This window comes from Diachasmimorpha longicaudata, chromosome 11, assembly GCF_034640455.1.
Source record: "Diachasmimorpha longicaudata isolate KC_UGA_2023 chromosome 11, iyDiaLong2, whole genome shotgun sequence".
NCBI lineage: Eukaryota > Metazoa > Arthropoda > Insecta > Hymenoptera > Braconidae > Diachasmimorpha > Diachasmimorpha longicaudata.
Window position 1 is genome coordinate 5,048,362 of NC_087235.1, and position 26,339 is coordinate 5,074,700.

General features: G+C 41.7%; 1 protein-coding gene across 3 annotated transcripts in view; it reads left to right on the forward strand.

Moving 5' to 3' along the window:
- LOC135167747 (homeobox protein araucan-like) overlaps positions 1–26,112 on the forward strand; it is a 47,711-nt gene extending 21,599 nt beyond the window's left edge. For 2 of the 3 annotated variants that reach the window (XM_064131259.1, XM_064131260.1), the window contains exons 2-7: positions 2,827–3,210; positions 8,415–8,548; positions 15,691–16,049; positions 18,324–19,299; positions 19,358–19,448; positions 23,641–26,112. In XM_064131259.1, coding sequence (XP_063987329.1) covers positions 2,827–3,210; positions 8,415–8,548; positions 15,691–16,049; positions 18,324–19,299; positions 19,358–19,397 — 1,893 coding nt within the window. In that variant the 3' untranslated portion in view covers positions 19,398–19,448; positions 23,641–26,112. Of the gene's footprint in view, positions 1–57; positions 173–2,826; positions 3,211–8,414; positions 8,549–15,690; positions 16,050–18,323; positions 19,300–19,357; positions 19,449–23,640 lie in introns of those variants that run through there. The other variant, XM_064131261.1, reaches the window with a different exon arrangement.
- Positions 26,113–26,339: the final 227 nt, after the last annotated feature.

Consider the following 26,339-nt stretch of genomic DNA (forward strand, 5'->3'; position numbering starts at 1 on the left):
GCTGTCTCGAGTCGGAAGGCAAAAGCTCTGGATAAATAACGAGTGAATAGAATTCGTATTGGTCTCGTCAATGCAGGTGCGTGAGCTGGGGTAAAGCCAACGCAACGGCAACTTCGGCGACGGTGGAACAACGATGCAACCCGTATAACATGAATTGTACCGGTGTAACACAGTATGTGAGACACAAATTGCATTATTGGTTGGCAAAGTGACGTGCGGCATGTCGGCCAGGATTTTGCAAATGAGAATGCGAGTGTCTTTCTCAATCTTTTCTCCTTCTTATTTTTTTTTCACCGGTTTCATACCTGATATGCGTAATCACTGCATATGTTCGACGATCAATTAAGTGAATTTATCATGAAGTCGACGATGATAAATAACGTTCGATAAAAAACTTGTTAATTTTTTTTTCTCAGTCGGACAACAGAATTTGTTGTTTAATTTGTACGACAGACGAGTGACACGATTTTAATGGAAGAAATGTTTATCGATGAGGCAGGGGGGAATGAGGGGGTGGGGCTCGGTTGGTGCGGAAGACCTTGGAATTCTTCGGTTACAGGTGCGGAGAAAAATCTCGGAGAATAGGTGACAGATGGGAGAGGTTACATCTACATACCGCGAAGTGAGAATCGGGAATTAACTTCGAGGCGGTTATTCGCGAATACAATATCGATATTATGCGAGTGGGTATTATCGACGGTGATGATAATTGTAACATCGAATCTCGTAACGCGGGCATCGTGTGCTGTGCGTGTCATAATTGTACGAGTGTGAGTACTTTATGGTTACAGAGTAACGTCAGGAGTCTCTTTGTGCTCGTCGTTATCGCGATGGTTGACGATCCGAATTTCTGGTGCCTAAAAAATTGGAGGGGAGTGAAATGGAGACGGAAATGTCCTGGTGGAGTAAAATTTAATTGAAAGTTTCTAGCACGAGGGCTGAAAAAAAAATCACTCTGACTGGGTCGAGGGTTCAGGCGTAAAACGTACCTGAAAGAGACCCCCAAAATACCCGAAAAATGAGGTCAGTTAAATTAGCTATTCAGGATCGCATGATGCCTTTTCGATCTCAGATTGCCAGACGGGTCGATCTTTCTCTCAAATGATCTTTCAAGAATGTTCAAAGGAGACGAATATTGTTCAATGTTATTTCCTCGTTGATACGCACTTACGCGATAATGATATTAATACTCACTGGGAACGTATCTCCCTCCGACATCCACAGACATTGCTCCGTTTAATCGACAAGTCGAAAGTACGGAATAGCATTGAAACCCCTCGTGGTGGCTAGCCAATAAATAAATAAATGTAAACTCTCTCGTTTGTTAAATAACAAGTGGTGTTCCATCACCGTTTGATGCAACGGTATTTTGTTTCACTTATTCGGCGCCGAATTGAAGATTACTAAAAAAGAAAACGCGGTATTCTCGAACTATCGAACTGCGAGATTCGATAATCGATTGTTTTTTCATCGATTTATGAGAATAATCGATGACTACGTCGTATTTCATGGAACCTTCAAAGTTATTATGCCAGTTCTATTAGAAAAGGATGAATATCGAGACTATCGATATCTCGAAAGTCAGTTACATCGATTCCTCATTGATTCACAGCTGTTTAGACGGCTCATTTAAATTCCGAACTCCTTTAATTATAAGATTTTCTATCGAGATTTTTATCATTAAGAGGGAGCGTTCGGTCTCGTGCTCTCAAAAAGTGCTCTTGTAAAGCAGAATCCAAAACCTGCCTGGCAGGTTTAACCGAGGCTTCGTATTACCAATGGTCTCCCTGAAAATTCCCGTGGCGCCCTCTCCCTTTGCGCACACCACATGCGCAGTGGATCAGTCATACAATTGTTGGTTTATAGGGTGCTCGTGACATTGTAGTAAAACGAATCCATCGGGGGAGAAGAAATACGAAGGGTTTTGACACTTCTTAGTTTTTTTTAGTGGGTCGTAAGAATAAAAATACCATCTGTCTCGGGGATGTAGTGCATCCTCTTCTCGAGTCGTCTCCTCGAGTTTATAACGCTTTAACGGACTCTTCTTAACGCCTCAAATAGATCCAAACAGAGAGAGAAGAAACGCAACGACGTGTTTGTCGCACTTCTGAAATCGGCCCTCACCGATAAATTTCAGGGACTTTATTTGTATAAACGATGGTCAGATCTCGTTGGATAAAAATAAATCATCTCTTTGTTTCAATTCAATTTTACCAGAGGACACGGCTCAACAATTTGTCACATACGTGTCGTGGACATAAGGTGACATTAATTTATCGGTTGAACATCATTGTTTAAAATTAGCTGTGGACTGGTGCGTACTCGAGTGATGGAATTCTCTCATTGGTTTATAAATTTTCAATTGTTCCCAAACACGTCTGAAGTCAGTTTCCAATTTTCCACAAATTTCCACAAATTAATATTAAGAATTTAATTCGTGACACACTAAGTTGCATTCGTAGGCAAAAGAGGGACAAAGTTTTCATGGCGATGGAAATGCGCATGAATAAAAGACCTCTTACCCCGCACTGACAGTACATCCCCCACCCCAAGAGTCGTTGTCCTGTGGGAAATGGATGAAGGGTCGCCCCTTCTATCAATCTATTCTCTCCACCGTACATTTGGGCAAATGTATACGGTTAGACGCATGTCACTGGTATATTCCCAGTGTGACCCAACTATTTACCAGTGAATAACCGAGAGTGCATACATCTGTAGTCAAGACCCTATCAATGAAAAATCTCACCCATTATGAAATATTTGATAGACATCTACAAGTTAGAATGACATTGCTGGAAAATGTTAAATGAATGTATCGTTTTACAGCTGTTGGTGAGTGGAGGACAACCAACAACAGCTACATCACCAGCAATGTCGTCAGGTGGTGCATTGAGTCCTGGTGCTTTATCACCATCGTCAACAGCAACAACGACAACTGGTGCAGCACCAGGTACATCTGGTGGTGCTACAACGCCGGTTGGTGGTACTGGTTGTTGTGAAAATGGCAGACCTATGATGACAGATCCTGTAACAGGTCAAACAGTTTGCTCCTGTCAGTATGATACTGCTAGACTTGCCCTAGGTGCCTATCCACGATTAGCACCAACCGCCACATCATATTCGTCGTATCCTACGCCCACACCATCAGCTACGGATCAGGGGCCCTATCCTAGCATTGGAATGGACAGCTCGGCGTTCTATTCACCTCTGGTGAGTTTTCCACTTTAGATGTCGTGATTGATAGCACAGATATTCTTGAACAAGTGGACATTTTCAAACGATATGTTGTCTATTGGAGATAAAATGGGATGGGACATGTCTAGCCAGGAAGAGCTAAGAGAAAAGAATACAATTCAACTTTTACGTAAACGCACCACGACTGGGTTTTCAAGGAAAAGCACTGAAGGTACCGTAAAATTTGTCCTAATGGTACCGTAAAGTGCCTGATCACAGGGACAATTTTCACAGAACTTTTAGTCATTTTCCCTGAAAAGTATAGTCGCCCCACAATTGCGTAAAATTTCCGGCATTTTTCACTCCGGGTAATGAACGAAATCATGAAAAGCAATTGGTTCGACCCATAACGGTTCCCATTAAATTCCATCAACCCCTATAGGCAATTTCCCGTGAGCCAGTGACCGTCACTGATTTTCTTCCAATTTTTTAACTCTTCCCCTTCGCACATGGTGGGAACGAAAATCATACGATTGCCGTGAAAGAGTGGCGAGAGAACTCCGGGAGCCAATTAAATTTGAATTCATCGGCATAATTATACTAATTGGTTGCTTTTAGGCGTTGTCGATTAATTTATCCCAGCGGGATACCCTGATTCGTTTGAATTCCAATGTTTTCTGAATGGAAAAAATAAAAATTTAATAATTCCCCAGCGCCAAGCTCCTTTAATAGATTTATTTGTGACCACTGGAGAGAGGGAAAGCGACGTGTCTCTCGCGCCTCCATTCCATGGGAATATCCTTTGATGTTTGCCGGTGTAATAATAAGATCACAATCTCTGAATTTGCCGATAAAAAAAATTCTCATTTCTTCGTAGAAGTATTTTCTTTTTTATCACATGTCTGGTGATTCTTATCGTCTGCATGATTTTTGATTTACGTATTTTTGTGTATTTGTTTTAACGGAGGATAAATAAATTGATAACGTTTTTACGTAATTTCGAGTAATTTTTCGAATGATAACGGTGAAAAAACAAGCTAGGTGATAATTGGAGTGCAATGCCATTAGATAAATTGTTTGAAAATTAAATGGAACACCTTCAGACCAAGTGTTTAAAGCGATATTGTCATCGATGTTGTGGGAGACAGTTAATTCCTATCGCAAACAATTATCTAACTGCAATTTTTAGATGTTATTTCTAAGCATTTACTGAAGCATGTTATTTCAACAACACAGTAATACCAGTGTTTTTACATATACGTGTCATTTGAAAATAAACAGCAACTGTTTCGTTAATAATAAACAAGCTTTATCTTGATATGAAAATCTCAGGGCATTCTCACACTACTGAATTCTCATGAGAATAAAAAAACCGTCAGATTTTACGTCGACTATGTTCGGTATTGTTTTCTCATGAGACGAAATGAGTTTATGGAATCGATATGGGGTGCACAGCGGTGAAGTGGGGAGGGGGGGCGAGGTGAGAACAGGAGGTGGATGGAAAGCGCCTGGTGATTGGCTTAGACTGAGCCCAAGGGTGATGCGAAACATAATCGAACGGGAATCTCACCCAACGGATTGGTCTTGTTCGAAAGGACATCCCTCCGGATTTACTGAGGGTCCAAAAATTTTCTTGTGTGGAAAATAATCGAAAATTTTGGGGACTTTTGAGGGAACGCAGGGTCTTTTTAGTCACATTAGTCTTTTTTGAACAACAGAAAATCTCAAAAAGGTGTAGTTTTATAATTAATTTATTTTCAGAAAATCGTCAAGTTGGAATTTAATATATTTTTAAAATTATTGTTTGAATAAACATGCCTCAACATCGCAGATATATTCAATAATCTATTCCTCTTTTTTTCTTGAAACTCAGACTTTTTACTGCCACATTTTTTCAAGTGGTAGTGGAATTAAAATACGATGGGGAATTCAATTCAATTATTGTCGAGAAATTAATTGAAAATCGAAAAGCTCCAGCGAAGTGCGCGTAATTGGATGCTAAAGATCCATGTTTCGCCAAAATAAATTAAATGAATGACCGTGAAGAAACAGGTTTCAGAGCAGGGATGAAGTAATGGACAGTTGCAGTTATGCGCTAATAAATTTTCTGTCAATTTTGTTCAGTCAAAGATGACACTTAATTGATTTTTTATTGGTTCGCGAATTTAATGATGGCCTGCGAGTCGACTTTGATTTAATTGATTAAAATTATGTGCTCTATATTAGGCCATCTATTAGATCTGTCCAATCACGGAACCGATTTCTCTGTGGCAGAGAATTTCTATCGTATTTATGCTCAGAAAGTAAAAGCTCACTTGGATTTTCAATAAAATCAGGAATTTTATACATCGAGAAAAAAACGCATTTTGATTTGCTTCAGACAAGTATTTATTTTTCAATAATTTAATTTTTCAATTAATTAATTCCCGGAGAGGGTTCGTTAGGCTTAAATGTTGTTGCATATGATTTACCAATGAACTCCAATAATAATAATCTAAATTATCGTCAGAATCTTCCAAAAATTATTCCAAGGAACTTCTGTGACCCAAAAATATCTCCAGAAGACAAATTATTCCAGTGGCACTTTCTCTTCCTGAGGTTCGTCGGGAGACAATTGTTCTATCAAAATATTTTCGAAAGATAATTTTTGACTGAAGATCCATCAACAAATCAGGTCTTTCAAAAATCCCGAAGAAAAATTTATCTTTGGAGGAATTAATCTCCTGGGAATCTTTTTGGGTCCCAAAAAGCCCTTCCAAATAATCCTCCGAAGACTCTCCTCAAGATTTTTCAAAGATATTCCAAACAAATATTTTTCTACGCGGGTGGGCAGTTTTCTTCGTCCTTCGGCACCCACGATACAGGGCACTAAGGGCGGGAGAGAAATAGAGGAAACCCAAAGACCATACAACAATAAAAAAAAAAATACAACATCATAAAAACGCTCCCAAACGCCTGAAATTATGTCGCTTGCTGCACTCAATTAAAACAATTTTTTCGGACAGACTAACGTGAATAATTCAAAACATAAAAAAACACCAGCACTAAAACCAGATAATTCTACCACATTTTCCCCGTACAAAAGATACCCGACATTTATCGACTATGAAAATCGAAATGCCACTCGACACGTACATCCAGCGCGTGCTGTCCTCGGCGAGCGCGCGCGAGTTCAACTTTCCATATTTTTTTTCCCTCTTCTTCAATATTTTTATTCCATTGATTCTTATCACATGTGAACGGCGAAGCTCACTCAGTCCTCCGTTCCATACGATAATTCAAGTACATACTCGAAGGTAGTTAGCATCGTCCGTTATTTAGCATCACGTGTGCAGTTTTTTTTTTGCCATCGGCCATGTCCGTCCTGCACGCGAGACGATTATAATGCCCAAGAGAATTGAGTCGGTATTGCAGAATTTTTTTTATCAGGCACGAAGACTCATTAATTCATTATTTCGACTTTACTTCCCCCCACCCACTGCCGACTATTTATTTTTATTCTCTCTGTCGCATCATATAATTCCAATCAAAACCCTCAACCTCGCTTCCTCAGTTGAGCGTAAGGGTTACGGAGGCGGGGGAGGTCTGTATATGAAAGGATCCTCGCAGGATACGGTATTCAGACAAATTCATGAAGCCCCAGGGTCTCTTCAGTCTCGGAAAAATCCAAATCTGTCAGCGAACTGACGGACTTTTCACTGCGATGGCACCATTTTCTCTAAAATACCAACATCCTCCTCATAGGGAACCTCAGGGATGTGCCCTTTGGCAAATTCCCAGATATGTAGGACCTCACAGCAGTGAAAACTACCCCTCAATGTGATGTATTTTATTATGAAAAACATCTAATGGGATTCACAAATAAGCCAGGCACAATTTTAAATGGTTTGGTTGCCCTAATTTTAATAACCCCCTCCTCTATTCCACAAAGTGAGCGTCATTTTGAATGTCTGACCACCATAAGATCCCTAATCCCCCTGACACACCCCACGAACCATAATTACATCATCAAATGCATTTCGCAAGAGCCGAAAGGCTCCCGAGTATCGGGGGTTGAAATTTTCCAAAGTCTCGTTCATTCTCCTGCCTCTCGAGCTCTGCACCTCTATTATCGCACACAAATAAACCTGCAATGTCCGCTAGGCGGATGAGGGTGGTGGTGTGGGACTGAGGGGTTGGTAGCACGTGCTGGCAATGGAACACGAAATTCCGAATAAGTAGAAAAGGAGGAGAGGCCTCCCAGCGCCGTCTTACCCATGATTTTCAACGAAAGCGTTATAAGAATGTAATAAGACCCAGATTAGCATTGAATGAAATGGCCGGTGCGATGGCAATAAGGGCAATAAGCACGAGTGGATGCAGGGAGTCCTTATATACAAACAGGAACGCACATGGTGGTCCCACGAGTCGGGACCCCCTTTTTTTTTATCCACCTCCTCTTTTCATTCCTCTACCAATGTCTCGTTCTCTTTCCTCCTCTATTCAAACAATAACCACTCGCCTCATCCTCTTTCAACACTCGTATTTACTCAGCCCTTTCATAAACCTTGACGCAACTCACATACATGCCCTAGAGAAAATGGCTTCATCATTCGCGTTATCGCATCTCCTGGGTTAATTCAATTATCGTGAAACGATAGACAATATCAGTTAATCCGACTAAACGAACGTCCACTCTCATTTATTTTTCTTTATTTTTTTTATGTGATCTGAATGCATTTATGCAAGCCGACTGCGAGGGAGGGGCGAGGGGGGGAGAGAAGGCCGCGTCGTGACGCTAGTAGAGCCTTGGGGAGGAGGTTCATATACCCGATGGAGACCACCCGTGGTTCAACGTCGTAAAAAGGCGCCGAGTGGTCCTCGACGAAGAAGGATACTCTAGGAGGTCCTCTCCCCCCCCCCTCACTCCCTCCTGGTTTCACCACTACGTGAAATCCCACTCATGGTAGAATTAAAGTACCCGGAAGGGAGAGAAACGTGGTGAAATAAAAATAAGGATCCAGGGAATGGGAATTAAGGAATTAGAGCGACGACGTAAGCGAACAGAAGTGAAATACGAAACGCACTGGCGCCAGAAACAGACCTAAGCGACTAATAATATCCCATTGTGTGACTCCATTAGTCCACTACGGTATTAGTCCCGCTGGTCCCCTCTGTTGCGCCTTTCAACTGACACAGAAGTCAAAGTGTGAATTAATCTTTGATATTTTGAGTAATTTTGATTTCTGTCAATCTTTCAGGGCAATCCTTATGGTTTGAAAGATGCCACGGGAATGGGAATGACAGCGGATATGAGTGCAGCATGGGGAACAGCAGCCCTTCAACCAGCTGCCACAGGATACTATCCTTATGATCCAACGTTGGCGGCTTACGGGTATGTTCAGTATTATAATTTATTTTATGTGAATCGTTAGTAGAATGCACCACTAGAACGGCATCCGATAATCTCCGATTTTTCCCTCCAATTCTTTGGGAATAAATCGTCTCTCGGGTGTACGTTTTCACGGTATTTTTCACGGCGAATTGGTGTATACTCACGACGGAAAAAAAAGGGTCCAACTTTCTCTCTCTCAGTCTCTCGTGAGTGACTAAAGTGGGGATTTGCGAGGGAGTCCTCGTAACGAGATTCTCCGTGTCTCGCTTGGAGAGGCAAAACCCCACACCCCCTCGGTGTTTTCCCATCACCTATACCTATACACTCTTTCCTCCCCCGAAGGGGGAAAAAAACGATGCGAAAAGGCTGAAGTGGAATCCATGGAAGAGCCCATTGAATTCCTCGAATCAAAGATCCCTTTTTCCTTTTTATTTCCCAAAATCATTCCACTTGGATCTTCGTCCTTTTTATCCATCCACCGCACAAAGAGGTCGACCAATGTACGAAATTAAATGACACCAATGCAGGGTAACCGTGGTACATACAAAATGGCTGGTAGTCGACAGTGGGCGTACGTAATGGTGGCTCAAGGGAATATCCCACTCTGTATTTTCTCACTCACTCTGACTAACGCCAGTTGGCTCTATTCTAGGGTACATCAAGTGAGTGCGAGCCGAGTGAGTTTATTGATTGGCTTCCTCCCCGGGTTTCGCTACTCTCAACTCCTGTGACTCCCCTGTCTCTCCCCCTATTCACCTTCATCTACAATCCACCACCAGTGGAGAGTCACCATCCACCAACCGACTTCCAACCCTCCCCATCCCCTTCTCAACACTTTCAAGCCGGTAGCTCCCACAGGTGCTCTACTTGCCTTGGCAACCCCTCGTGTGTTCACCACTCCAGTCTACTCTCCCTCACTCACCCTGCAATCCTCTTTACCTCGAAAATTCCCTGTCCCTCCATCCACCACCGCCACCCACCCCCCTCCCCCCACCCTTCATCTTTGAGAGCCGAAAATATACGTGTATATGTGGCACACTGTAATATGTTGACTCTCTCCATCTTTCTCCCTCTGTCCTACAACAACACAGCCACTCTCGGCATTGTTTATCGTTGAAATACCACCCCTTTCGACCCTTTACAACACAAATGCTGGAGAGCCTCAGCCGTTCTCTAACGCGAACCACTATTAATTTACTTGCTTAATAATACCCGCGTACCGAGTACGGAGAGGACTGGCCTTCCTCCACTTCATCCATTCACCTCATCCAACCTCACTGGCATACACTCACTGCTGGATGCTTTTGGATGATGGGGTAGGGGGTGAATTCTCTTTGTGTGTCTACTGAGCTGCATCAGCCGACCAGAGAGGGACAACTCCGAGGGCCGCCATTGTTTCATGTCTGAATCACAAAAGTTTTTTTTTTTTCAACCCTCTCTTGTGTATCAGACACTTCAGTGTCCATCCTCCAGGCTGTTCAATTTTTACATCATTCGAGGGAGTGTTTTTCATACAGTTTAGTTATTTCAATTGGATTTTTATGATATCGAGGAGTGGATGGGGGCAGGGGGTGGAGGGTGGGGTAATAACAGGGAAAACCCCTTCGTTATAGCCCCGAGGCTGGCGGGTTAGTCCACGGCCAGATCCTCACGGTCCTTTTTCACTCTTCTGATGGTGTCATAGCCTCCACGACAGCCCTCCAGGCTTGTTCAGTCTTTTTAATTCACTTGAAGTTTTTCGAGCTGGAGACGGGGGTGAGGGGCAGGGTAGAGAGGACTTTGTGAATATTCACGTCTGGGGAGAATTACTATAATTATGGTGGATTATCTGATTTATTTGATACGTTCGCTCTGAAGTGAGCTATCCCTTAACTATTAACTATTCAACTCATATTCAACTTTACCATTTGGGCAATAGTTAACCAATATCAGGCAGAATAAACTCTAATTTGTTCCACTAAACTTAAAAAGTGGTTGAGTGTCATTTCGCCCCCTGGAGGTCTAATTTTTATCCAAAATTTCTGTCTCTGTGCTTCACACGGTAAAAATTACCATCAAGATATGAGAAAAAAATTATCTACCACAATCTTATGGTGAAATATCCAATATTCTAGTAATCCTCACCACTCACTTTTCTCCGAGCATAAAATTCCCTCGAGAATTGTTTTTTAAAATTCTATTCCCTCCAACATTTTAACCGGATATTTATACCAATGATCGTTCGTACGATGCTGATATGACGAGATTGTTGGCCATTTGCTTTTGAATACGATCAGTGGATTTACCGAAGGGGAAGGGGACATGGGAGAGCATAGTAATTACGCCCGTTCTGCCAATATTGGTTAACCTTTCGAGGTTGACGCCACCATATGCAAAGCCCCTAATGAGTCGGCTCGAGTGGAGGCACCCGTTTGCTGCTCTCAAACCCCAGCCTAGTATTACCATTCTCCTCATCCTCTTCACTCGCTCGCGTGTAGATGAGCATCGTTATTGCCTATCCAACGTATCCAGTCATCTCTGGAACCAGATTTTTGCGTTTCACAAAATGAGAGAATCTCGCTACCTCATACCACCCCTTTACCCTCCCACTGCAGCTGCAAATCGTTATACATTCTATGTGCCATTTTTTTAACCCCCTCCTCCTCCTCCCCCCTCTGCATGCCCTTCACCAGGACGACCTTTACGGGAACGGGAGCCATTTCATTCGATTTTGCACTCACGGACTCTCCATGACCCTTCGCTGTGAAATCGTTTTTTCCTCTGAATGGAGCACTGCGATATTGAAAATCCTCTCGTGGGTTAAATTCAAAGCGTTTAACTTTTGTTTAAGAGGTGGACGATCGATAATGTTTTGTTGGTTATGTCGATACAAAATTTTATGGTGGGGAAAGGGATGGAGAGGAGAAGAAATTAGCCCTTGGCGCTGTTGTTGCACAGGTTGAACTGGAAATTTTAGCATAAAATCGTATTTAGAATCGATGACGATGGGCGAGCCGGGAGTGGAGAGCGCTGGCTGGTTTTCCATGTTTAAAGGTGAAAAAAAAATAATATTAATTGATGTGATATACATGCAGATGGAACAATCGTGCCGATGCAGTCGAACGATTCCTCTCACTGGCACGCAATGCCTCTTGTTATGCAAATAGAGAGGCCGTGGGTGGAGATATAATGACACTTGGAGAGCTATGTAGACTTGTAGATGATCGGGAGATTTGAATTGGAATGAAAATTCAATGAATTCGTTTGCCGATTGTTATTATTATGGTGGTGTAGAAATTATTTTTTAATTTTTTATAATTTCTTTTTGGGGGTTCTTTGTTCCCGAAGAATTTTGTTCCGCGGTTGCAAATATTTTTTAGATAATAAGATATATTTGACGAAAATGTAGACTGTTAAACAGTTCGTGGAATTTTATTTATTTTTGTTACACTCACGTAGATAAATCGAGTGTAATAAGTTCGTTCTGAGAAAAAGTATTCAATTGTTGTGCGAAATTTAAATTTATGGAATTCTCTTTCCGGAAATAGTTAAAGACGTGAATCAACTTACCAATTGCAAAGTTCCGTGATTGGCATTGAATTTTTTATCGTGTCCAGAGGTAATTTCGTAATGGTCTTGCATAAATCATTTTTTTTTTCAATGAACCAGATAATTCAAGATAAAGTACAAATACAATGGCGTCGATCGATTTTCCAAGCGCATTTCATGCCCCTTTTCTTTCTCGTCTCCTTTCTCACAATTTTTTTTTTCTTACTGTATTTTTTTCCTTTTCTTGCGGGCGCGAGAGTGAACGCACGCGGTTTTATTGGAAAGGAACAGGAGCCCCAATGCGGCCGCCTTTCCCTTGTCTGGGGAGGGAGTTTAATAGAGGGTGAAAACCACCTCCCACTTTCTTTCGTCTCACCCAGGCAGCCCATCCTGCTTTTCCGTCCACAGGAGCCCCAGACAATTCCACTCCCGTTGGATTTTTCTTTTCACTCTTTTTCCGGCCCGGCCAAGTCATCAAGCAATCTCTTGGACAAGCTCCACTCTGTGGAGGAAAGGGGGCCCGGGTAATTCTTCTGTTTGCGGGACGGAAGTGGCAAACTAATCGTCGACTCGGCAATTTGATTTACCCTCTTCAACGTTTTTTTATACCCAAGTTTTCTCTTTTTTTTCTTTTATCTTCCTTCATGAATATTTTTCTTGGTAGTTTTCAAGTTTTTATTGTAGGTAAAAATATTACAGATGTTTGGATCGGATTTTTCACTGTTGAATATTTTTACATGATTTTTTGATGTAAAGAATTAATAAATCTGTTCTTAAATAACCCAAGTAATAAATTGAATGGCCAGTAGATTCGGTAATTCATGGTCAGACGCTGGTATTCCCTTCACACTTCTTTCTACTCATGTGAATATTATATTTTAGTTAACAGAATGGTATCTTTATTCACAAATTCTATTTCCTGTGTATGGAATACAATATTATCTTTGACAAAATAATCATATACTCGAAGAACAACAAATTGCTGAAGTCGTAAAACGGTGGATATAAACATTTGTACCGATGTGTACAATAGAACAAAATCTAACACGCAGAGACCTTTAGATGTTGTCAAAATAAATAAATATTCAGTCATTCTGTATACCGAAATTTTTAACGCAAATAATGCCCCAATAAACAAGTTTTACTTTCCACTGAGGGTATTTTACGCTCAAGAAATCGTAAATAAATATCTTTATAGAAACTTACCCTACAACTCACTTATACGCAATTGTTAAAACAACATTGTATTTTATGGTTAAAATAACTTTGCTTCTGTGTCGTTAATTACGGATAAGTGAACGTAAAATACTGAAAAATAGTAGTTTATGGAAACGAAATCAGATATGTAATTTACGGGGATTTTGAGCGTAGTTTATGAATACCGAATCGTAAATTACGTTTATGTAACCATTATTTACGGTGATTTTTATCGCAAATTACTGTAGAAAGAAAAATCTAAGAACAGTGGGGATTTTATTATTGTGCCACCATTTACGGAACAAAAAAATATCTGACAACGCGACTCACTTCCTGACTTTCTGGAAAATTAATGTTCGACATATTCAGTATTTCATACCTTTCATATATTATTCCTCGAACCTTGTCTCTCACTGAAAAAAATTAGTTACTGCACTTTGGAGCCTTCAATTAATGCAGAATCCCCTCTCTCGCAAAAATTACTTTTTCACACGGGCTCACACCCCACTCCCCCATATTATTCTTGATCTCGAGTCTCCATCCGGTAAATCTACTTACCAATGACTCGACCTTTTTTCTGCCAATTTCCCTCCACCGATTTTCCTCTTTCAAAACCGCCCATTTTGTCTGTGTACGTACATTTTCCTCTACTGCGCCCATCAGACCCACGAGTTACCGAAACTCCGTAACTTCAAAAAATTTACTTCCTCCTGTCCGCGATTCATGACCAACTCTGACCTCACTAACATGAGCCATTACTTTATGATTTCAATTATTCCACTCAATTGACCGAAATGGCCGGGAAAAAAAATTGAATTAGGGAGAGAGGTAATTCCAGGGTCACAGTATGGGTCGTTGCACCCTTATGAGGCTACTCCAGCTACCCTACAAAATCTTGGATGGGTATTTTAGCTTCCACTAGCCTCCACTCCACTGTATATACAGCGTACGTTAGCTATAATACAGTCAGGGATGGGTGAGGGATTGAACAGCGAGAAAGGGAGTGAGGGGAGGGGGTGGGAGAAGGGGGATCGATCGAATCGCCATTACGACGAGAGTGAGTGCCAGCCTCGATGGAATCACGGCGCTATACCACCACAGCACCGCAGGGTGTTTTATTCTCCGTATATATTTGCCGGCGTATCACCCTCAGTGTTCCCCTCTTATAGTAGGATGTCGTCTCTATAGGCAAGGGCTGTACGAACAGGGCGTGTTTCCACTGTGCGATGCACACACCAGCGAAGGGAGGAGGGAGATAGGGGATGAGGGTACACTAGTCTACCAGACTCTCGAAAATCCATGGGGAATTGTACGGTTCGGTGAAGAACGAATGTGGGAGTTTTCAGGGACTCGAAACTGAAGGAAATAAATTCCTCTGGAAAAGTATATCTCGAGAAGTATTTCATCCCCACGATAAATGGTACGGGAGTATCAACTCACTGGTTCGGCTTTCTCGTCTTGGGGAATAAAATAACCCCCGTTTTGGGGGTTATTAGTAAGTGGGGTAAAGTGTATACTTTGGAATATTTAATAAATATTGGGGGTTGGGTAGAAGATGGGTGGGTTTTAGGGGGAATAGTCTTGAAAGGGGTTGATTTTCACGTCTTTGATAGATACTCTAGTTGGGGTGGAGAGAGAATAATGAGGGGAGAGGGTGGGGAATATTGATAAGATGAAAGGGGGAAAACAAATTCTGAAAGGGATTTGTTATGAGAAAATAATGTTGCGGAAAGTTGTCACCAGTGACTTCTAACACTTTTTGGAAATATTCAGAGGGAAAAATGTAATGTTAAAAAATATATAATGGAAAAGAATAAGCGCTATTTGAAAACTTGTATCTCAGAAAAAAACTGTCAAATCGGTTCTCTTAGTGTACACGAAAATTAACTTCTGTCCTTTTACGCTGGAAGGCATAACGGAACCCTCCTCTAGAAATCATGATAAAATACGGATGAGATATCGTCTTGTCAGAGTAATTTGAACAACGAAAAGTGATTAGTTGCCAGTTGATTATAAAGCTTTTCTTCCCGTAAATCGCAAATATAAAGTACGCATCGAAAAATGAAAAATATGTTATCAGGGGTGGATTTGTCCTTATTAATTCTCGTAAGTGGCGAATTAAAAAATTCCATGTTCTAACATGAATAATTCAAATGAATAATCAACCGGTTTTTCGTATTTTCGACCCTGGAAAACATGTCAACTACATTGTTAACAAAAATAATACGACAGAAGGTAAAGTTTAACCACCGATAATATGTATATTTGAAACCGGTTTGTGTAATGAGGGGTTTGAAAGACAAACGAGACGCTGTTGACAAGTTTCTATTTTACACTGTAATAAAAAACAAAAAAGTGTAATAAAAAAATTTATGTGTTAAAACATTTGAGTAAAATATTCCGGTTGTCCTTTCCAGTTATGGGGCTGGTTACGATCTCGCAGCTCGTCGAAAGAACGCAACGAGAGAATCAACGGCGACCCTAAAAGCCTGGTTAAATGAACACAAGAAAAATCCGTATCCAACGAAGGGTGAAAAAATTATGCTCGCTATTATAACTAAAATGACACTCACCCAAGTATCAACGTGGTTTGCCAATGCAAGAAGAAGACTCAAGAAGGAAAATAAAATGACGTGGGAGCCGAAAAATAAAACTGATGATGATGATGATGCTGTACTCACTGATTCAGAGGATAATAAGGACAAGGATGACATGAGCAGTGACAATCGAGTGGATAGAGTTGGTGATGATGCCAGACGAAGTTTGGAGGATAATGGTAAGTAAATTTTACAAGCAACTTGGTAGGAAAGTTTGGATACTATTCCTAAGGCCTCTAATGGGAAATGATAAGCCAATTTTCAATTCTGGAAACTCAAACTTGTCAGGCCACAGTCCAATCTGTCTTGCGCAGAGAAATTTTCAAAGTTCTAATGAATTTGGAGATCGCGAGAGACGTGAACAGAGGAGACTATAACATTTCTAATGGGGGAGGCCAATTCAATTTTTATCCCTGAAAATGAAAAATCAAGAAGCGATAGTCCAAGGGTCCGATAAAAATTCCGAAGGGCCTGATAAAAATTACGGAACCCCCTGTGTACTATTTACTCATCATTCCATCCTTTCTACCTCACCCTCGGTAATTTTAATCGGACCTTTCTTTTCTCCCATTACAAAATTTCTCATCGCTTAAAAAAATCACCTAATTAGTCCAGAAGTTTAGTACGCCATTCCCGCAGCCTCTAGCGGTAAAAGATAAGCCAATTATCAGTCCTGAACCCCGAAAGTTGTAAAGCCACAGTCCAATCTCCGTCTCCCACAGTGAGATTCCAAATTTGCAATGAATTTCGGGGGTCAGTAGATAGGTAGGGGTTGGACTGGTAGGGGGTGAAAATAGCTGAAGTCCTTTGGTACTCTGGATGTATCGCAGAGGCGGGGATAATGGTTCACATGTGGGTAAACACAGTGACGGGTTGTGGGTTGCCGCGCGAAGAGATTAATGGCCTTTGGGTTTGCTTCTAACCCCTTTGCGTTTCCACTCCCTCTGGTTCTATGTACCTTCCTGCCCCTTGTCCACCACCTTATGCAACTCACTTCCGTTGGCCATCCTGGGCAACTGGAGGTTTGTATGATGTGCCTACAGTAACTGGTGTAACGTGAGGCAGCAAGTCCAGGGGAATGTGCGAGGGTGCGGCCATTGGGCCAGACTAGTCAGTCCATTGGACTATACAGTAAAACGAGAGAGTCCATACACCGTGGGATATATATTGTGTATATAGATCCTTTGGATACACTGGTACAAGCGACCAGTGATGTATCGGTGGCCGCGGTGAGACGAATGGCTAAAGAGAGAGGGGGAGAGGATGGCTCTCAATGCCAAACCATTACCACAGTATCACCGCAGATAGTGCCACATGTGGATATCAATTAAAAAAAAGCCAATTAAATTGAACTAAGAATGGTGCAATATTTGATAGATACATTAATTGATATAAATTGTACGATTAATCGGTGATAAAGTGGATGGGGGTCAGAAGTTAAAGAGCCACTTGTGGACTCACTGGGAGTATCTGTTTAGTTGGGCCATAAGGTTCCCTTTTATAAGGGTTTGGTGGAGTTTCAAATCCCTACCCCTCGATGAAAGAGCCCACAAAACTCTTTGGCCCATCATTCCTTTCTCTCTCTCTCCCACTTACGCACATTATTGGAATTATATACAGGAGTAACAGAGAGAGTTGATAAGTTGCCCACAGTGAGTATGCGCTTTGGGGAATTATCGCTTGACGACCCATCAACTAAACCCCTCTGCTAACTCATTCGAAGCTCTTAATGAAATTCTCACCCCTGACTGACTAGCTGGCTGGACGCCCTGCCAGACGGACAGGACGGCTCTTTTCCAGAGTGCAAGGGGCGCCAAGGGATATAAAAGAAGTTGAAAAAAAAAATATCAACGAAAGAGCGAGAGAAAGGGAGAGAGATTCACCATCCCGAGGGGATACGAAATCTCTCGCGCTCCCCAAAGTGGTTGCAGGCTTCGCTCCCCCTTTTTTTCACAGCATCCCTTACGGCTTAACTCTATGAGGGCAAGGGAAACCATCTCTTACTCGCACTCACCTCCCCATTTTTCCCACTCACACTTATTCGCTGTCTTTTTCTCCCGAGTACATTTTTTTTTCTTCTCCTCCTTCAGGGCATACTGTGCTTTTTTTTTTCAACGCTTCCAGCATCCCCCAATCTCTCCCCTGCAATGACACGCATACGCGCGTCTCACTTTCACACCAGGGACTATAAACCATTAACGGCAATATTGCCACGCGGGAGCTTCACGAGCACTACCCCAAACTCCACCCTCATATCCAATAATTAACGAGCCTGGGGATTTTGGCTTATCGTTTCCCCCCTACCCTCTTCCTACTTCAATATACTGTGTACAGAGTGTATCTCGAGATTTTCAAGGGGTCGACAAGTCGATCGTTGTGTCGATACATGTTAAAGCTCTACATGACACGCGTCACTTCATGTTGTTCTTTTTCTTTTTCATTATTGAATTTAGAACCCATGAGGCATGTGAAGGCTGAACACATGCAGCATGAAAAAGATCTGGAGGACGATGATGATCTAGATCTCGAGGACGATCCACGAAGCCGAGAGATGTCTTTCCACCACATGCCCCAACACCATCACAGTCATCATCATCAGGGCTACATAAATGAAGATCATCTGAAGGACGAGGGTGTTAAAGCTGATTGTCAAGCTGGTGGTGTACCAATTCCAGCAACAAAACCGAAAATTTGGTCACTAGCTGATACAGCAGCCTGCAAAACCCCACCACCTCCCTCCCACCCACATCATCAAGCGTATCTGAATCATCAACAGCACTACAGCCATCAACCTCAGGGTCATCCACAACAGACACCCCAGCATCATCTCACCAGTCAATCACATCATCAACACTCACAGCAACCCTGGCTGGGCTCCGGGGGTGGCGGTGGTCTTGGTAATTTTGCCCTACCTTCAGCTGCATCAATGAGTCCATCATCTGCAGCAACAGCACCTTATTCCAATGCTGTAACAAGATACGGTGGTTTTTTGAGTTCATCGTCCGGTGGACAACTCCATTACAATCCAAATTCATCGTCTGGCTCGACATCAAGTGCATCATCATCAGCAGCTGCGGGGTTTCCCGAGGTTGGGACGGACACGCCACCACAAACACCTCCCAATATGAAAGTAACAACACCCAACGGCGTGATCCAGGGACCACCGGGTGCATATTGCCCTGGTGGCAGTACAACGGCCAATAGCAACGGTACAACGAGTCATTATCAAAGTGGTTTGGCAGCTAGTAGTGGTTATCTATCCTCAAGTTCTGGCTCAGCAAGCAGTACATCGTCCTTTGGTGCTCGCTTACAGAGCTCACCCCACAAGGACTTCTCATCTGGCAATCAGACATCCGTCCTTCACCAACAAACGACTGCCAGTCTTCCACCAACGGAGGCAACCACAGCTTTCAAACCCTTCTACAAAGGGTGAGTTACGATAAATCATTTACATTTGACATCCTTCATTACCGTTCATCATTTACAGATCCCAGTCAATGGCCAGTGGTTTCGTATCACCAGTTTAAACCGCTGTCTCTGAATTCTCAGGTCACTATCAGCATTTGCTTGTTATTCAGGTGAGTTTATCGCAACATTATCAAATACGCAATATTTCTCAGACTCAGTGTGGCATAATCACTGACAGCTTCAGCTATTAAATGTAAAATACGAATTTTTAGTTGATACAAATTTGCCAGGTTTGATTCATAACCCTCGCACGCGCCAGACTCATAAATTTCCCCCTCTTCCCCCCCCCCTCGGTCTCACCAATCATAACTAACGACCGAACACCACAAAACAACTACCGTAGCATTCTACAATCCACTTTTACCAGTAGATAAGAGACAATGACGTTAATAGATCGAAAATACAAGATTCCATTATTCAAAATTATAATCACATTTGCAAGCTCTACAGTGAAATCACATCACCCACCTTTTCCACTCTGACAATTGATAAGAATTAATATTCATCAGGGATGGTAGCATTGTCCGTTGGAAATAGTCAATCCTTCGAAGGCATCACAAAAATAATAAGCATTAAAAAAAACGGGTTTTGATATTGACTAGCGTATGGCCAACCACAGCATCTCTCTCACACACACACACACATCAGATATCTGAGAAATGCTATCGCCACCTCCGTGACATTGACAAATGAACAGAGATTTTGATCAGTGAATGGAATCACTGGACTCTCTCCTGTAGCTGTTTCTCAACGTAGAGAATTTCACTAGCAAAACATCTTCTAGTAACCTCACTGTGACTCGAACACACCTCGAGCTGTCGTATTTAGTGTCAAGTGACTCAGTGAATCCTTCCCACACCCACGGTATTAATCCAAACTGTACAAACACAGGGAAGGATAAATCAAAAGTAAGTGCCTAGTTCTGACGGTTCATTGGTGTCTCATAATAGTCACTCGTCGTCGAAAAATAATAATTCAACGATCGAATGAGAAATAAAAAATCGGAGGGAGTGAAGAAAAGTTATCCCTGAGAAAAATACAATTCAGAACGTTTGGGAACTGTTTACTTTGCTGGAAGGAGTGAGGTCAGAAGGAGGAATAAAGGCCAGAATAAAAAAAGGGAGTAGCGGAGAAGTGGTCACCACCTCGTCGAGACGTTCCTTTCGGAGGCCGGGTGTTAGCGGGATGCCCTTATCTGGTGGCAATCTGATCCTAATTTATAGCCACGTCCCAAATAAACTAGTTTTCGCTGTCGTCACCTCGACTCGAAAACGATCAGTGTGCAGAGAGGCCTCGGCTCTCAACCTCACACCCCTTTTCTCTTTTCTCTTTCTCTCTCAGGGGCATCAACATGCCTTGTGGCCAGTCTCAGCCTCACGGTTCGCTTATTATAATGCCACTTAGCAACTCTGGCACATATATGAGAGACTTTTGGGCACCATCCACGAAGAGCCGCTAAAGCTGAAGGAAGGGGAGGTAACCTGCGCCGGTTTCTGCCATCCCAAAATGCTACCAGATAGCGCTGAAAAACTCTGACCAACACCCTCGTAATTGCCAATTAGCGAGAGGCTATTTAATTGCTATTTAGACTGGGTGGTGCTGAATGATGAGTTTCAACTTCTCTCAAACATCTGGATCTCTCAGATCCACTGGGGGATACACTGGGATACCTCACTATTCTCTGTCTTTACGATATTTATGAGACATTCCTTAATGTATCTGCATAAAATTTGGCCAATTTCTACCTAGTGTCTTTGCGGTTCTCTTCAGTACCTCAACATCCAGTTAACGGTCGTCCTGGGATTTCTCAGCAGATGTCTGTGCCCCACAATAAATCCTACCGACGATAGAACCTGGGGATCCATGGTATGGTGATACACTCACTCCAATGTACACCTTTGTCCCACGAATGCTGTGAAAAACCTCATGAGGAGGAAGGAATACCTGAATTCCTGATTCTCCATGAATTCTTCTCGCACTATTTTTAGTCTCTCACTTCATTTGGTCGTTTCTCCTCTGTCCAAAGTTTTTGGGGTAAGTTCTCACTTTTTTTTTCCGTCAACTTTTACTAGACGTTTTTTTCGCTGAGGACTTTTACCATCGAATGCCGAGGTCTACCTTGCTAACGGTTCGATGAACACGGCGCGTCAACGAATTACACGATTCGCCGCGCAACAAGTGGCGGACCCGTTTTTTTTTTTATTTTTCTTCAGCCCGAAAAATATGGACGAAGTCCTTTCGAACGTGTTCGAGTCAAGAAAAATCTCTTTGGAGTGGTAAATCAGGGGGTGGATAAGTATTGGCTTCGAGGTATCGTGAACATTGTTGTAACTGTTGATCGCGTGACACTGGGATGAAGAATTTGACCTGCGATATCTGCGTCGATCACGAGCGGGGAAATTCGAGTGTAATGCCAATCATCGGGGAATGGGTAGGAGATAAAAGATACATAAGTATCGATTACTCGTATATGCAAAATTCTACGGAGGAATATATCAATTGTGAGTATATTGGGGAGTTGGTGTACGTAACGCTTGTGCATGCAGTGATCTCGCAAGATCGATTAGGGATTGGTGCTTTTGAGGATAATTCCCGTGGCATTTCGATTGTGGTGATGAAATAGACGGGATTTTCAGGGCTACGGGGAGAACTGGGGGTGGCATTTGACTGAGAGACGGCCCACAGTGATGGATGGATTCTCGTTAAAGGTAGATAATAAAAAAAAAGGCAAATGAATCCATAAAAAAATGGATGAAAGAGTGGAATTTATGAGAGTCCATCAGGCAAAATGTTTAATGCTCTCTAAATTTTTTTTCATGAAATCTAAGGGCATGGAAATTCTAAAAATGAAGGGATCTGAAGTGAGGGAGATCTCTCTATAATATGAAGATGTCATTAAAGAAGAATTGAACCCAAATTCATCGTCAAGACCCTGTCTTGACCATTTTCCAAATTTTAATTTTACCCAACCAATTTCTAATCTCTCACAAATGTCTCTCCCCGATAGACCCTCAAATTTACTAAATAATTTTCACCACATGCGAAGATGAAGCTACGCCGATCTATGAATATTGAAGCGACAGCAAAGGCGTCGGGACGTCACCACGAGTAAACCGATACGACCCCATCTCTCCTGTCCGGAGTCTCGGCTCTCCCCCGAGGCGACGGCGGGCATTCATTGCCCCTAGACCCAGCTGGTCCGATATACGGGAGGCCCTGTAATGGACATGGTGAAATGGGTGTGATATTTCTCCGCGTCCGGGTCACTCCAGCCCCACCCCCCTCCCCCCTCCCATACCGCCGTATCCATTAAAATCAACCCAATCAATAACAGAATAAAAAATAAACTACTGATAATAGTTGGCATTACCATCCCTCCTTGGAATGCCAAATTATTATTTGCAACTTATCTTTCATCGTGTCTCGACGAATATGGTAATTACCTGAGTAGTGACTGCGTAAACATATCTCGACGACCGCCTATCCTGCCATCCGGACGCGTAAGTGCTCTAGTAACAAGCAGTTACAACTTACAAACGTTTGGAGCGCGCGTTGTCGGGGCGACAAAGTTAACCATCCGTTTGGCCTTTCAGCTGAAAAACCGGTCTCAACCTGATCTCCCCCTCTCCCCCAGATCCCTTGAGATCCCCCGTCGAAGGGAGGAGATTGAGGAGAGGGTGGAAGGGGCTTTATATCCACCAACGTTCGTAATTGCGAATCGAGACGCGCGCGCGTGACACTCACGATCTTACCTCTCGATACTGAATATTAATCACCAATGGCCAACTCCGTTCCAGTCAGTGCTGCGAGTCGATAATTCCTCCGGACTTTCCTCCACACGATTAAAAAATCATCGGCACATTTATAAGTCTGTTCACTATTTCACTAAGTTCACTCCAACACTCAGATCATTTCTGCAAGAGATGCAATCCACGTTCAACACTCTCCAAACCTGAAAAAATCGATTTTTAACCGATCTACTGAACTTATTTACCATTGTGATCTACACTAAAAAAATTCAGACCAATTTTAGTGTAAATGTCGAGAAAATTTGCCAGTTTATCAATTTTTAATTGACGTTCCCCAATTATGCACTTCAGCACACACAAATTATAGGACATTGACATCAGCCTGGATTCAATGACAAAGACAATAAAATTGGAACGCATGTGTATGACAAATATCTGTGAATGTTATTACTTTCGTACAATGTGTACCGACATTCACAACAGTTTAACCCAATCACAATCGATAAAATTCCAGGATTAATTCCAATAAGATTTTTTTTTTCATCTGTTACAGAATATTCTGAAGGACTGACAAGCGGATATTACCGATCAATAATCCAACCGGTGTCCCATAAACTGTAATGAAATATCCGGGAGAAAAAAGAAAAGTCATTGGAATAAGGAGGTACAAGAGAAAATAAATAAAAGCGTAGAGTTGAAAAAAAAAATGAGAGGAAAAACGGAGATTGTGGTGTGAGATGAAGCGAAGAGTGCCACGACCTCCGAGCGACCATAAATCGTTTGGTAGCTGTTGGATGCTGAGGCCGACATACATCGAGTGATACTCTATGGTGGAGGCGAAAGGCTGAAGGGGGATTAGAAAGGGAGAAGGGGTGGATAAGAAGAAACCTAGAAAAACCAAGTGCAAAGCGTCTTACGTATACGTGACAGTGGCAAAGGTGCTGCAGTGCATTTTCAAGTGACGTAACAAGGGCGATAGGAGTGGGAGTGATGATGGAGGAGGGGGAGGGAAGGGGAGGCTAGATCAACTTCCTCCGAGGGTTGTTACATACCTCCTCGTTCGCATGAGCAATACGAGATATCTAATGATGAAAAATGATGGATAAAAAGAAGATTTATTGTCGGGCAAAGTGCAAATAGCACCCGCGACGAGAACTTGGTTTCCAATCGCTGGGCGGTCGCAAGGATTATAAATAAATATAAATTTTAATTGAGGATATTTCATTGTGTATAGAGACTTAATAAAGGGATGAAATTGAAGAAATAATCGTACCTTACGACCGCGGCAGCTATCGCTTTACCTTAACCCTATTCTACTTATTAGAGGATAAATTAGGGGGAGAGGGAGAGAAATTTGTGAAACTCCGGATGAAGATTGCAAACACATGGAGAGGAATAGTTCAATTACAATGACGCGAGAGTTTCGTAATTATCGGATGTTTTTTCTCTGAATTTTTACTGTTATTCACGTGGACGGAGAGAAATATTTAATAACAATTACATATTTTTTCCGTAATTCCAGAGGGGAGTGAAGTTGTAAGAAATTTGAGGGAATTGTCATGGAATTTGTCCCGAGTGTTGCGTAGTTTTTATCCGAACCGTATGTGAAAAATTACGATACTGTCCCGTAAACCCAGTGATTTCCCAGTCGATTTCGTAATCGATAAGTAAATCCCGAGTTCCATAATTTTTACTGAATTTTCCTCTCCGTGAAGAGCGACGAGACAGATAAATGATGAAAAAGTATAGGGATGATATGTCATTATTAACCGCAGTGAGAAAATGATATGAGAAAAAAAATTTACCGTCACACTTGATTAATTGTTTATCACGAGAGAAGAAGGATAGGAGAGAGATGCGATATTAAATTAAATGTATTCTAGCCCCGTAGTAGCTTAAGGCATGTACTCTGAGGGTTGTCGTGGCGCGTCGCCGCCCACGTGGTTTTTCCCCCGCTCCTCGGTAGACACGCTATGCATATATTAATATGGAGTAAATATACATACCAGTGATTACGAATGCCCATGTGAGCCATATGGGAATCAAAGAAGGAGAGAGTGATAAAGAGAATAAAAAAAAAATGAGAATTTGAATGATAACTTTGGAATGAAGAATTAAGGGGAAAATTTATATTGATCAGACATTGGCGCCCTGCGTTGTATTCACGCAGTCTCCAGGACATTTATCGATTAGTTTTAAGCTGAATCATATTTAAAAGAGTGTGAGGATGAATTTGATTAAATGATTATTCACTCTTTGCTTATTTTCTTGATTTTATGGGCAATTTTTTAAATGCGGTTGGGTATTTTATTATGAAGACATATTTTTCTGGTGTTTGTAAATTAATGAAAAATTACTGTGTAATCATTCTTGTAATTTTCGAGATGAAATGAAACTTGGAAAATGTAAATTATTGCTTTTTATAACGATAAAAATGAGGGTCGAGAGCAGTGAAAAGTATAACGAAAAAGTTGATTTATTTGTATCTGTGATAAACGAAGAAAAAAAAATTGTAAAAGATAGTGGTTTAGGTGCTGGTGCATTCGTTCACTCGTGTAAATCCTATGTATGCAGAAATCATCATTATATAAACAGAATTAGTTAAGATATGTTTTTGTATATAATTAGGAGTTTAATAAAAATACCACTTGAGCATACGCGTGGGCGGCATGGAGGAAAGACCACAATAGCCTAGACTAGAACTGGATAACCCTTCAAATCCAAACTCAAAAAATACTAAAATTTGTGAATATTAAATTATTTAGGACGGGTCTAAGGTACAGCGTTACAAAAGTCTTTGCTCGGTTGTTCGTACGATTGTAAATTAAACGAAATAAAAACAAAAAATGGCAAAAACTTGATTGAAAACCTGCGAAATAAAACCACTGTAAATAATTTTGAATGTGAATATAGATAAAAATATAAATATAAAAATAAAAATTCTATTATTATCGACATTACAACATTATATTATTATTGTCTACTACGATTATGAATTGACATTATATTAAAAAAACGAAGACTACTCACCGTGTTTTACCACTATTATTTACATCACCAACCAATAAATCAGCGGTTTTTCAATGCAAAATCGGTGAAGGACAGTGTTGTCACGGAAAACAATATGCAATAAATAACAACCAACAGATACTCAATGGATTTTACTGTATCCAATGGGCTTATGGGACCACGAGAGGATGAGGGGGCTGTTTTTTTTTATCGGCAAGATACGGGGACATTTCAGGAAACATT